The sequence below is a fragment of the Bombyx mandarina genome, chromosome 28 (genome assembly GCF_030267445.1).
Source record: "Bombyx mandarina strain Sakado chromosome 28, ASM3026744v2".
In the NCBI taxonomy this organism is placed as follows: Eukaryota; Metazoa; Arthropoda; class Insecta; order Lepidoptera; family Bombycidae; genus Bombyx; species Bombyx mandarina.
The window spans coordinates 956,212-971,420 of NC_143233.1; the positions used below are offsets into that span (position 1 = coordinate 956,212).

At 36.6% G+C, this 15,209-nt stretch overlaps 2 protein-coding genes and 1 non-coding gene across 3 annotated transcripts in view; 1 reads left to right on the forward strand and 2 right to left on the reverse strand.

Annotated features, from left to right (window-relative positions):
* The window catches only part of LOC114249836 (facilitated trehalose transporter Tret1), a 127,695-nt gene that overhangs the window by 79,483 nt on the left and 33,003 nt on the right, over positions 1-15,209 (reverse strand). The gene's annotated exons all lie outside the window — the stretch shown is intronic.
* On the reverse strand, positions 10,696-10,767 carry TRNAG-UCC (transfer RNA glycine (anticodon UCC)). The gene has a single exon. It is a non-coding gene; the product is annotated as a tRNA-Gly (tRNA).
* LOC114249236 (uncharacterized) lies at positions 10,845-13,233 on the forward strand. Its single transcript, XM_028182730.2, has 3 exons — positions 10,845-12,241; positions 12,480-12,587; positions 12,880-13,233. Exons 1-3 carry the CDS (start codon positions 11,849-11,851, stop codon positions 13,231-13,233), a joined length of 855 nt encoding a protein of 284 aa, XP_028038531.2. The 5' UTR covers positions 10,845-11,848.

A 15,209-nucleotide genomic window follows, 5' to 3' on the forward strand; every position in this document is an offset into this window, starting at 1 on the left:
GCTACACTATAGACAAATAATTTTAAAGACAAACAATATTAATCTATTCCCAATTTGACAACAGACTTTAATAATAAATAAAACAGTATATATGGGTGTGTTGTGTGTCAAATACATGGTAATGTGTGTAATGTTTTTATTTATTGATTTAATGTGCTTTTAGGCATAATTACAAAAAACTAGAGGTCCCGCAGTAGTCGAAATTCGACTATAATTAATTGGAATTGTAAGTTTGTACACTATTGTATTTTATACTTCTATAATCACAAATTTTGCCAAGGCTACACTATAAAAAAATATTAATAAATACTACAAAGAAACAATATTTAATCTATTCTCAATTTGACAACAGGCGTCAAGAACAAAAGTTTGACAATAAATAGTATGCATACGTGTGTGCGTCAAATACATGGTATGTAGTGTGTGTGTAATGTTTTCTTTATTGATTTAATGTATCTTTTATGCATTATTTGAAAAAAATATTAGCATTGTGCACTTCTTCTCTATATTCTCTATAAGTGTGGAAAATTTCATACTCCTCCGTCCGCGCAATTTTCGTAAAAAGGGATACAAAGTTTTTGCTTCACGTATTAATATATAGATTACAGTATAGAAAGAATGCGGCTTAATATTGTTTTGGAGCAGTTTTTATTTCTGGGACAACCTGAGTACCTTTTTTTTCATAGATGTGTGGACGAGCTCACAGCCCACCTGGTTGTTAAGTGGTTACTGGAGCCCATAGATATCTACAACGTAAATACGCCCCCCACCTTGAGATATAAGTTCTAAGGTCTCAAGTATAGTTACAACGGCTACCCCGCTCTTCAAACCGAAACGCATTACTGGTTCACGGCAGAAATAGGAAGGGTGGTGGTACTTATTTATGACTTATTTATCAATTTAAAAAAAAACTGACTAACTATATAAATACAAACTATGAATATTACCCCGTCTATTTTACGGGTGGTAGGACCTCTTGTGAGTCAGCACGGGTAGATACCACCACCCCGCCTATTTCTGCGGTAAAGCAGCAATGCGTTTCGGTTTGAAGGGTTGTAACTATACTGAGACCTTAGAAGTGACCATTTAACACCAGATGGGCTGTACGCTCGTCCACCCATCTAAGCAATGAAAAAAATTATATTGATCGGAAGACGTTTTGGGTGGTTTCCGTCCAATTTTTTGACCAGCGATCACACATTACGGTTTGAAACTTTCAATCTTTTATGTCTCCTATGTACTTTGCTATGCGTCCGCACTTGCAGTAACAGTAGGTACACCTGTACCTAACTTCCTAATTTAGACAGAATAGACCAAAACCTGGGCGGTCTAAGCAGCCGCCTACTTATTTTAAGAATCCATTCTACACAGAGAGCACAGTCGAACAATAATATTATTTGTTATTATACACTTTCAAGTAAACGAAACGTGTGGGGTTGTCAAGGATTAAATATTACGCGACTATCTCGATAATATAGATAAAGGATTTACGGCAGTTCGGAGCTAAGGCGAAAAGTTTTAACGGATACTTTTAAACTTTGTGATCTTAACATTTAGATTAGGTAATTAATATCAGGTTAATAATAATCCAACGTCCTCGCGATTTTTTTATACGATAAGTTAAAACGTACTATTTTATGGTATTGATACCAGATATTTCGGTACTGTTAGCGTAAATGCTGGTCGTATAGATATCGGCTAAGCTAAGAGTATATATAGACAACGGCCACTTTATTTTTATATTCGAAGGCTCAGGAAATCTGTTCGTTTTGTTATGGTTTGGGGACTGGGGAGGCAGACCCCACATATCGCCATATGAACCGATCTATGTCTGAGTGCGCCAACCAATTGACGCAGCTTCTGGAATAGTTAGGTATCCCAAGAGTACGAGTTGGCGGCGCTAACAATAGCGGACTTCAGATAGTCCGCAGACTTTTTTTTTCTTTTTTCCACAGAAGAAAACCACCGGATGTATGTGGAAGTTGAACCTCACTAAAAACTCCTGCTGCTCATCACAGCCGGTTCCTTACCCCGGACCCAGTCAGGGCTATTGAGACGACGAGACAGGACAGGCGTCTTTTGACGCGTCACTAGGCCTTTCATACTCTCGGTTGAGTTTTATCTCATTTAAGGCACGGACACATCGCCCGTAGAGGCCCCAATAACTTAGAGAAACTGATGGTAGTTGGTCAAGTTGACGGGAGAAGACCAGGCGGACGCTCAACTACCTACGGTCTGATCTGGTAAAGACGCTCACCGGCCTGCCAATGACCGAGGCTATAAAGACCGCCGAGGACAGGAAGACGTGGGAAAGCATAGTGCATCGAGTGATCAACATTTCAAATTAGACACTACCTTCAGCAATGAAGATACCGACTCAGAATAAGAAGGCACGGACACAAGTTGTTGGGCAACAGTGATTTTAATCGATTTTAGATATACCGCGCCTAGGACCCCCAAAGCGAAATCTGAGGGTTTACTAATAATAAGGCGTGTCATGAAACTGTAACAGAAACTTGTTTACGCGAAAGCAACAAAACTATTAATCTAAGGATGTAATAATTAATGTTCTCATTTTAAAAACTCAAAATCGCCTTTTTATTTATTTAAAAATAATATTAGACTAAAATCTTATTTATTTAGCTTCTCTGCACGATCACGGAAGCCGGAGATTGTCGCAAATCAAACACTATTAATGTTTGACGAGAGACAATAGCGTAGGAGATACTTACAATAATTCACTTAGCACATAAACTAGATGATGACCGATAGCATTGCTTGGTTTTTTTTTTGATAACGCCATCTTATTGTGTCTTCAAAGCGGTTAGTTGCCTTAATTAAGAACAATAGTATTATTATTCGCCAATAGATGTCGGGAAGAGTTGATTATTGAAAACACGAATAAAACAAGAAAATAAGTCGTAGCCAGATCGATTTATCGCCCCCGAAATCCCCTGTATACTAAATTTTATGAAAATCGTTGGAGCTGTATCCGAGATTCAGATTATATATATACATATATACAAGAATTGCTCGTTTAAAGGTATAAGATAAGATAAGATGCTTGTGAAAGATTACTTTTCAATACACGGCAACATTACGAATAAATCGCACGGGCATAGCATCAATAGAAGCGGGCGCGGGCGTGGGTGTAAATTTTCAGTTCGCGTATTAATCCGTGCGTGATTTTCGACAAATATTTACGTTATCACCGTTCTAATTGTCTTCGGAGATCGCCGAAGAGCCGCATAATTCCGTTGCGGGTGGCGCTTAAAGAAGATTTATCGAAGCTAAAAGCCACAGACGTCTAGTTTTCATGTTTTAATGTGTTGGCTGTGTTTGTCTTAAATTATTTTTTTTGCGTTTCTTGTTTCCCACAAAACGAACTCTACGCGAAGTGATAGAACGTAGTGTAGTAAAATCGTTCGAGGTAAAAACTTATTTATCTTTAGTGTTGATGTTAGGAAAAGCCAGAACTCTGACGAACTGGTCAGGTGCTTTAGCCTCAGTTAAGAGGTCACGATAAGTCTTCGATATCATCGGGTTAATTTCACTACACACACTTATTTCTCAGTTTTAGTGGTTGCTTTTCACAAGAAATATCCAAGATTAGTGCGGCCTTCTGAGGTACTTATGAGATCATACGTAATACGAAGAACGGGCTTTTTAACAGCGTTGATAAAATAGGAGAATATGAACTTAATAAGCATTACCTTAGGAAATAGAATGTAATATGGGAAAATTATATTACATTACAAATAATATAAAAATGAATCGCTGTTGGTTAGTCTCGCTAAAACTCGAGAACGGCTGGACCGATTTGGTTAATTTTTGTCTTGAATTATTTGTGGAAGTCCAGAGAAGGTTTAAAAAGTAGATAAATATGAAAATGCTCGGAATTAAATAAAAATAACAATTTTGATTTTCCTTTGATGTCCCCCCCGTCGGACGGATTCCTTTTGTTTGTTTTAAGTTGATTTTATACAAAAGTTTAGGTCTTTTATTTATCGATTGAGGCACTACGAAGTCTGCCGGGTCAGCTAGTTACAAATAGAAATACATATTACAACATTATTATTTTTTCGTTGCTTGTAGATAGATGAGCATACAGCGCACGTGATAGTAAATAGTCACTGCTGCTCATGGACAACAGCAAAGCCTGGCGCACAATCAAGCCTCTGCTTGAAGATATTCACCGTATTTTGGGATTACGACTCACGCATCACACATTAGAATTACTAATACACTTTTATATTAGAAAATATGGGCAGACCAGAATACGGACCACTTGATCATAAGTGTTTACCGGAACCCATGGGCATATTAACTTTAGTGTTGTGGAACTACAAGTCCAGTAATATATATTAAATAAATGTATTTAATTTTTATGTTGTTCTTTGTCTCAATAAATATTTATTATGCAGGTCGAAGCAGTTAGCGCTTGCTTATTACGTGTACGGACTTTCAATACTCGTATTTGTTATTAGCGATTTATTTATTAAGTAATTATAATTAGCGCGTTTGTACGTCACTATTTGTGGAATTGAATTATATGAAATTAAAATAAATATATGTTATAAATCTATATATATAAAAGAAAGTCGTGTTAGTTACACTATTTATAACTCAAGAACGGCTGAACTGATTTGGCTGAAAATTGGTGGGAACCAGGAGAAGGACATAGGATACTTTTTATCACGTTCCCATGGGACGTGACATAAAACGTGGTATAACAAAACGCAACTGATATGGAATAACAAAACCCAACTGACAGCTAAACGTAACGTAGTCTGTGGTTAACTGAAAAAAAAATTACCTTGAAAGTCTGCTCATTTACCTATTGCCTCTAAGGCGGAACAAAGTTCGCCGGGTCACCTAGTATGCTATAAAACACAGAGGCAGTGGACACAGACTTTGGCATTGCTGACGTCCATGAGCGACGGTAACCACTTACCATCAAGTGGGCCGTATGTTTCTCTGCCTACAAGGGTAAAAAAATTCTAATTTGATCTCAACAGTTTCTAAAGGCAGACCACGACTCAAATTAAATTGAAACTTATGATACTAATTGTACTGGTTTCAATAATTAATGGTTTCAATAATTCTTTAATGGTACAATTACGTTCTAAGACTGCCTTGCTTAGTTGGGTGGACGAGCTTACAGCCCACCTGGTGTTAAGGGGTTACTGGAGCCCGTAGACATCTACAACTAAATGCGCCACCCACCTCGAGATATAAGTTCTAAGGTCTCAAGTATAGTTACAGCCGCTGCCCCACCCTTCAAATCGAAACGCATTACCGCTTCACGGCAGAAAGATGCGGGGTGGTGGTACCTACCCGCGCGGACTCACAAGAGATCCTACCACCATAAATTACGCAAATTGTACCTTTTCGATTATCGATCATACATACCCATTGAGATATCAATACCCGATTCAATAATCGAAATATCCGTTGTGCCAATCACTAGCTCGATCTGTCAAAAAGGAAATAGCCTGATGGTATATATGTCATCAAGCGCGCAATCACCTAATTTGATCCCATATCAGACCGTTTTCTCATTCACAGCATTTTTCGTTATCAAAATTGTAAACATAGACAAATGTTGTTGACATTATTAATGACAATACTCTGACAATTGTTATCGGACTGCTAAGCGTGAGAATTCTTATTAAGTTAACAAAGTTTTGATTACCGAATAGTACTCTTTTTAAATTACGTATCTATTATTATATATCAGTAGTCGAAATTTTACTATAATTAATTGATATTATAAGTTTGAACATTATTATGGTTATATTGTCAAAGACTTTACATCTATTATATAATCACAGGTTTCGCCAAAACTATACTGTAGACAAATAATATTGAAGACAAACAATATTAATATATTCTCAATTTAACTACAGACTTTAAACAATAACAAAGTTTGACAATAAACAAAAGAGTATATATGCGTGTTTGTGTCAAATACACGGTAGTGTTTGTAATGTTTTTTTATTGATATATAAAATTTTATGCATAATAAAAATATTATTAACAATGTGCACTCTTTCTCTATATTCTCTATAAGTGTGGGAAATTTCATAATCCTCTGTCCGCGCAATTTTCGTAAAAAGGGGCACAAAGTTTTTGCTTCACGTTTTTTTTTTTTTATCGATTAGTTGGGTGGACGAGCTCACAGCCCACCTGGTGTTAAGTGGTTACTGGAGCCCATGGATATCTACAACGTAAATTCGCCACCCACCTTGAGATATAAGTTCTGAGGTCTCACTATAGTTACAACGGCTGCCCCACCCTTCAAACCGAAACGCATTACTGCTTCACGGCAGAAATAGGCAGGGTGGTGCTACCTACCCGCGCGGACTCACAAGAGGTCCTACCACCAGTAAAAAATGTATTTTCATTTGTGTATCTATACTTCTATACTAATATATAGGTATAAATCTACAGTGATTTTTACGGATGTTCCGTTATAACTACTGAACCGTGCATCCGATTGACTTGAAACTTGGTGTCCATGTAGAAAATACATGTACTTAATGGATAATATTTATATGAGTGTTGGACTCCCTACACCAGTTGCACGGGCGTTAATGATGAGAATCTTTGTGAGGGTGAGAAATAATAATGTTAATTTTAAATGTCCAGCGAACCGGACGAGTACAGCTAGTTAATATATAGATTTCGCACTGTGGTTTCGAAGCATTTGAATAGCATTCATTAAAAATATACGTCAAGTACACAATTTACCATAGAATAATAAATAAATGAGATCCGGTAAATGGAGGAAATCAGGTGGAGCGCGAACGCGTCTAGTAATTTCACATTGTCACACAGACCTATTGAGCGCGTGGGAAAACTGGTTATTACCATATTACTAGTGCGCCGTTTTCCATAGTTACGTTCGGTGAACATAAATAGGAACGTGAGCTATAATTCTGTTACATTCAATGATTTTTTATACAACAGATATGTTATCTTCATAGTAGCTTACTCTTCAAATCTGATCGCGCCATATATATGTACATACCTACCGATATAGTGCACACACATGTTGACAAGTAGCATTAATGAAGAGTACAAAAGATGGGATAAGCGCGTGAGTAAAAAAGATAGCTATAATTGGAACGATTGCACTTGTTTTATTATTATTGCATTTGTTTAGACGCGTCTAAAGACGAAACGTCCCAATTGGCCTGTTTTCGAGTCTTCACTTGACGTGCGCGTGAAACATATCTGCTTCTTTTTACATATAAAATATCATTGGTTACATTGGTCTGCCGTAAAAGTACATTAAATCAATAAACAAAAAAAACATTACACACACTACCATATATGTATTTGACAGACACACACACACACACGCATATGTGCTATTTGTTTATTGCTGAAGTATGTGGTCTAATTGAGAATATTTATTATATTATCTGTATATAGTGTAGTCTCGGCGAAATCTGTGATTAAAAAAGTATAATCTTTGACAATAGAACCATAATACTGTTCAAACTTATAATTTCAATTAATTATAGTCGAATTTCGAATACTGGGGGACAACTAATTACTTAAATTTTATGTTTATTAATATTATAATGTAAGGAAAATTGTAACGTAAATTGATAAAAGATATATAAATAGCTAGGAGCTACATACGGTCTCAGTACCGCTGCCGTATGCGTGAGAGAAAGAGAAGGAAGACCGTGAGATAAAGAGAAGGCAGACGAACTGGCGCCGTAACGCGTTACGTTACGAAGCGGTTTACCCTCCCATAAGAACTAAGAAGTTATCACTTCAAAAGGGGTTTTATGCATCGCAACTACGAGCACCTTTTAGAATCTCACCAGTGAATTGAGGACCTTTCAATTCTAGAACTTTCAATTCGAAAGGTAATAATGACAACTAGCCAATTTCAAATGAGCACATCATTGATTGCTAGTTTGCTAGTTTAGATTTGAGTTGGTTACTTAGTAAGACTAATGCTGACTCCTACTATGGCCTACGTTCGACTAAACGTTCGTACGTTCCAATAAAAGCTTTAGAAGTTGACTTTTCGTAGATGTATTCATGAAAACGACCTATTCATGTATGACTGCAAGCTCTCGGTTTTGTTTTAAACAATAAAAGCCAACTGACCATTTCGTTACAATAGTGTGAACTCAATTCAAGCGATATTCAACCTTATTTGTATGGCTGTAAGATTGGCATTCCTGTAAAGTTTACTAAGTGCCTTATCACAGACATGCAGACGCCAATGTCTATGTTGCGCAAACCTGTGGACTTAACGCTAATATTAAATGTTTGTCAAACCCTTGGGTTTCATGTTGGGCCAACTATGACTAATGACAAATGGGCTAGTGCGAAATTGTATTCTTATAAAAAAAATCTTTATAAGAGATTTTGAACAGCCAAGGTGGATGTTTTGTTAATTGTTTTATTATCTTTGTACGCAGACCAGCGTACGCCACCTGTGAATGGTGAGTGGTTACGATCGCTTATAGAAATCAGCATGGAAGGCACAACTAATTCTCTGCTACCCGCTTACCACATTATTGAGCATATCACAATGAGTAACACCACCACTTGCTGCTTCGCTGTATTAACCCATGCCGTTTCGCTGCCCACTCCCAAATAAATACTTTTTTGACCAACCCAAAGTTCCACAGCTGTCCCGAACCTTTTCATATTATCTGGTGTTATTGGCCCCTGGGTATTGCATATCATCATATTGCCTGTATGATGAGCAATCGGGTTCATTGTTCGACGGCACCAGGTTAGCGTTTTCTTGCCTTGTTTGCTGTAAATACACCCAATACTAGGGTACTAAGGTACAACGGCCAGCGTCGAGACTATAATGATGCCGAAGTTTCAAATTTCAGTTTCAGTTTTGGTAGGCAGCGTCTTGACTCTGCCCCTGGCATTCCTGAAGTCCATGGGCGACGGTAACCAGGTGGCTCGTCAGCCTACAAGGGCAATTACAAAAAAAAACCAATGAATGAAATCAAAAAATGCAGCAACGTAGATTTGTTAAATAATACAATAGGTAAGACATATTCACGAACAAATGTTTTAATGAAGAAATCGCGTGATGCAATAACTCGTAAACTTATACGTTTTTGTAATTACCTATGGTACGGGACAGCGTCGCAACTGCCATCGGTTCCAGTTAACCACTCAACATCAAAGACCCGGTCACCGTCCTCGCCGAACCCGTCGCTTGCGACGTAGGGCTCGACGAGTAAATTAACATTAACCCACAGATACAGCCCACTGAGTTTCTCGCCGGATCTTCTCAGTGGGTCGCGTTTTCAATCCGGTAGTAGATTCTGCGAAGCATCACTCTTGCTAGGGCCAGTGTTAGCCACACTCCCGGTTTAAGCCTCGTGAGTTTTCCTACTCACCCGGTTACGCTGATATAGCCCCAAAGGGTATCAGCTTAGGTAGGAAAAAAAACAAAGAGCTACATACTTTACTCCTCACACGAAAACGCATTATTATTCAGCGTCAGATGGCACTAAGCCATCCAGTCTCGCACGGCCCATTAATTGATGATCATTCTTAATTGGTTGTACAAACTTTTGTTACGAACATGTTTGTTTGAAGACAAAGAGGATGACGTATTCATGCGTTAATGTGTGTACATGTGTTTTATTGTGTGTTTAAGGCATCAAAAACCTTTTAAACATCATTCTCGATGTTAGCTGGAAATGTGTTTTATTGTAAATTGGCAATAGATTGGGGTTTTATTTGGAGAAGGGTTTCTTTTTTTTGTACCCATTCGTTGCTGGAATTCTTCGGACATATTGCTCGTAAAGAGGGTCACAATCTAGAACAGCTGATGGTGACAGGAAATGTAGATGGCAAACATCCCAGACGTAGTCTCACGAGATGGTCGGACCAAATACGATCTTCTCTAAGCATCAACTTTTACAATGCCCTTCATGGAGCTAAGGATCGCAGCAGATGGAGGGAAATCGTACGGGAGAAACTGATGCAACGTGGGAGCCACGACCCTCAGTAATGAGGAAAACGAAGCGTGGAGGAGGATTCGTTGGTAGCCTAAGGTACTATTCCAGTTACGCTCGGACGTGTAGGTGAGCTCACGGGCTCAACCTGAGAGAATTTGCTAACACTAGCCTTAGCAAGAGCAGTGCTTCGCAGAATCTACCATTGGGTCGGAATCGCGACCCACTGAGAAGATCCGGCGAGAAACTCAGTGGACTATGAAGGTTTGACAAAACGTGATACTAGACGTGAACTTTTTGTGGTACTTCCTGGTCGCATACATGGCGAATAGACTCGGTTGATAATTGAAGGCCTTCCAAACCGTCGGAATAAATGCGGAAAAAATCGGGAGGAAATCTGGTGCCGAGAAGAAAAGTTAAAATTATCTTGCTTTCTACTCCCTCTAACCGCACGAAAGAGCGTACGAAAGAGATAGTTGCATGGACTGGACCTAGTAAAAATATAGAAACTGATATTTCGTATCCCTCTTTCAAAGCTTGATCTGGAACTGGAACAAGGGTTATGGGCTAATCTTTTTGTTATAATGAAATCTGTGGGGGAAGCAGTGGAATAAGACTGTAGAATCCAATCCCCAATTCCTCTAAAAAATACAGCAAAAACATCAAAGAGATTACAATAATGTTTAAAAGTGGATCTTACTTGATAATTCAATGAAAAAAATGCCAAAAAGCATGCGTTGGCCGGGAATCGAACCCGGATCAACTGCTTGGAAGGCAACTATGCTGACCATTACACCACCAACGCTACAAATATGGCGATTAAAAATAAAAGTCGGTAAAATTAATAAAAAAAAAAATTAATTACACAACTGTAATGTGTGTTTGGAATTATAAAAACATCCGAATAAATCTATTGCTTCAGTTTTGAATCTAAGATCACTGTGATCCCAATTTATATGAGAATTCGACCTCAAGTCTCAAGATGAACATATTTTCAAGGTGATTTTTTTTTATATATTTATTGTTTAGATGGGTGGAGTCCACCTGGTGTTATGTGGTTACTGGAGCCCATACATACAATGTAAATGCCGCCACCCACCTTGAGATATAAGTTCTAAGAGCTCAGTGTAGTTACAACGACTGCCCTACCTTTCAAACCGAAACGCATTACTGCTTCACGGCAGAAATAGGCAGGGCGGTGGTACCTACCCGTACGGACTCACAAGAGGTCCTACCACCAGTAAACTGTTTCTAAGTCAGCCTTCGAAGGCATTAAAAGCAATACTGACTGCGTCTTACATTGCAAAAGCAAACATCGACAAACATGTTTGCTTGTTGGAGTAAATGTTGGCCCAACTTCCTATTTAAAGAAAGTGCGACAGTTGACATTTACGCAACTCAAACAGCTTAGTTGCAGCGCGGTTGGGCAATTAGTCCGAGACTGTATTAAGTAATTAGCAGTGTGGTAATTGTTAGTCAAATAATGTACATTTCTATGATACTGGACTGAAGTGCCTTTGACAGATCGGCGCGTGCAAGCCATGTTGGTTTCGCTGTTTCTCTCTAAGGGCCGTAATATCAATCGTAGTTTAAACTATGGAGTTCGTAATCTACGGAAAAAGTTGATCGATGGCTTAAACCTGTGTCGTAATATCAATTCGAAAATGTGGAGAGATCAACTAAACTTCGATCAGTGCTTTTTTCATGGCAATATTATCAGTTTCGTTCACTATCCATTCATTCTTTTAATCATTTTTATTAATAAGGCAATAATTATACGTGACAGTGACGTTAAAAAGAATTATTCCAATTTTAAACATAGTAGGTACTGATCGGGATTTTTAAAATTGTGTTGATAAAATATATTTATTAATATAAGCAACAAAATGAGTGAAAATAAGAAAAGAGTTGCGAATTTTACGACTGCCGAAACGGAACTTTTAACGACGTTAGTAAAAAGATATTCGAATGTGTTAGAAAACAAAACAACAAACGTTGTAAACAATCAATTAAAAGAAGGAACATGGAAAAAGCTCGCAGAAGATTTCAATAGCTCTTCTGGAATGTGCCTAAGAGACGCGAAAACTCTGCGGGCTAAATACGAAAATTTAAAAAAGACCTTAAAACGAAAATATAGTAACCATAAAAGAAGCCTTTATTGCACTGGAGGTGGCCCTGGACCATCGCAGGCTTTAAATCTAACTCAGGAAGAGGAAATAATAATGGAGCTTGCTGGGCCAAGTGTGGAAGGATTGTCTCCACGATTTGATTGTGATAAGGTACATTTCTACATATTAAAAGTAATAATATTAATACCTACTTCAATATTTTGAGTATTCTAAAGGTTCTTTACATTTTGAATCCTTATCTGGTTTTAGGCAAACTTTGCATAAATTATATACTGGGCTAATATAGATTAATCAACTATAATTATGAAAAACTAAATGTAACTAGGTCAAAATACTACAAAGTATTTTCTCAATCAATGTTTATTATATATCACATGCTTTTTTTTAGATACCAGAATGTAAAGAAACAATTATAAAACTTCCAGTGAGTAGTGAAGTAGAAGATAATCCCGGAAAGGAAAATAGTCTACCGACTGATGACTGCAGTGTGAACATGGTTGGTTTAATAGTTATTTGTTATCTATTTAAACTTCTAATTAAAAAAAAACTGAAATAAATTAAATACTAAAAATAAACTACAAATTAAAATTAATGTAGATAATCTGGTGCCAGGCTACATGCAAGTACATTCCCTATTTGTTATTTTGTATACTAATTATTTTCTATGAATTAATATACTAATATCCCACAAATATCTCACTGCTGGCCTTGAGCTTCCCATTCATGAGAATGGACAGTATACCCATAACCTGTCCCAAGTCAAAATTATAACATTTGCTTTATTTTAGATGGACAAATTTAAGTTGCACAGCCAAGACACAGCTCCAGTTTCTATCAGTTATTCAGAATGTACCCCCAATCGATTTATTCTGAAAAAAAAACAGTCAACACCGTTACGAAGAAATCCAGAGAGTTTGAAGAGCACAATGGAAAATTATGGTGACTTGTCACAAAAAAAAAAGGATCTAGCTATTGCTCAACTAAAACACTTGGAAGAAAAAGGAAAACAAGATAAAATAGAACATGAACTTAGATGTGAACAAATAAGGGACAAAGCCCAACAGGAAAAAAAAGAACATGAATTGAGATGCGACTTGTTAATGTTAGAAATATTGTTGAAGAAAAAGGAATTAAATAAATAAAAAATAAACACTATGTAAAAGTTGTTTTATTTGTAAAATTATTACAATAATTAAACTATTTCAGTTTTTATAATGCAAGATCTGTTTATTTAATGTAACATACTAAAATAACTATTTATTAACAATTGTCTTTTTAAATGATTGTTGTTATCACTATTTCCGTTATCAACATTTATTGGGTGGCTAGACAAATCTATTGAATTTTCTATGTCTATGTCTAAACTTGGAATTCTATCTCCGTTATTTATGCATATATTATGCAAAACTGCACAGGCAACAATAATGTCTTGGACTAACTCTAGATTTACTCTCATACCAATTGATAACACAGGAAAGCGTCTTTTCCATATTCCAAAGCACCTTTCTATACAATTTCTAGTGCGAATATGAGACTCATTATAAAGTTTTTCTGCTGATGTCACTGGATTCTGAAGTGGTGTTAATAAATAGTTTTTCAATGCATACCCAGCATCACCAAGAAGAATATTTTGTCCCATTTGTCCTGATTCGAAAACAGCACACAAACGACTGTTACCAAAAATAGTACTGTCATGACTAGCACCAGGCCACCTAGCAACAACATCCAAAAATTTTAGGTTGGATGTACATACTGCTTGGACATTTAATGAAAAGTATCCCTTCCTATTTCTATAATGCTCTGAATTTTGCCCTCCTGGGGATTGTAAACGAATATGTGTACAGTCTAGAGCACCATATACACAAGGAAATCTAGCAATAGAATAAAAGCCAGTTTGATTTTGTTGCAGTTCAATTGGCGAAAGATGAAGTTTAAGATGGTTAAATCTGTTGGCTGCAATAGCTTTTGTTACTCTTTTAATTGTTTTTCCTGCTGTAGTTTGGTGTACTCCACTGAAATCTCCAGCTGTTATTTGCATACTTCCAGTTGCATAGAATCTTAGTGTAAGCAGGAGTTGGTTCATTGGGGACAATGCATTGTTCCTGAAATAATAAAAATCAATATAATGAGTTAGTTATGACAAGCAATTACAAACATGCAATGAAATACAGAAATATACAACAATTATATAGCATGTGTTTACCTACTGAACTTCTACATGTCCAAAATGTATAAGTACAGTAGGTATACACAGGTTAAATATTTTTTTTTGGTAATTTACGTATTCATTTGGAAAGCAATTTATTAAGTATTCGATTTTTATATAATTAAAATAATATTTACCGTGAAGTAGGATGACGAATTTGGTTTTCAATTTCACATAAAATAGCTTGTGCTGATGTTTTGGAAACACGAAAACGCCGTATGAATTCTATATCGTCCCACTCATACCATTGATTGTTTCTTGTACGAATAACGTACGGTCTACTATAATATATATATAAATAATTTAAATCATCGATATCTGAATCTGAATCACTATTGTAATATTCCATATCACTGGTTAATATCAAAAGCACCCAAATACAAAATCTTTTAACGTTATTTACAATGACATTAAATGACATCTAATCCATGAAGGAAGGTTTAATCGCCCCTCTGGGAAGGTTTAAACTTATTGATAGTTTAAACTGTGTTGGGTCGATGATCTGTCATTGATATTACAAAAGAAACGAAAAGGACAGATTAAACTGTGTTCTCTAGTTTAAACTACGATTGATATTACGGCCCTAAGGCGCACGTTGAAAAAGGACGGAAAACTGTCAATGTTTTCCACTAGTAGTAGTTCTATATTTCTAACTGGAAAGGCAAAGGTATCGTACCATACAGCCTATTTTTTTTTTTATGAAAAGTGATAATATGATGTGAAATTAAATGAAGTTGATTAATTTGGAACGTTGATCAATTGGCATTAAATTAAATGGAATGAGATGAGATGTGATAATGTAGGATGACATATAATCTCAGTAAAATTGTGCACTTTTGTGCACTATCACAGGTACTAAACAGTTAATAAACCACCGTTATTACATATTTAAACCTAAAGAAAAACTACATA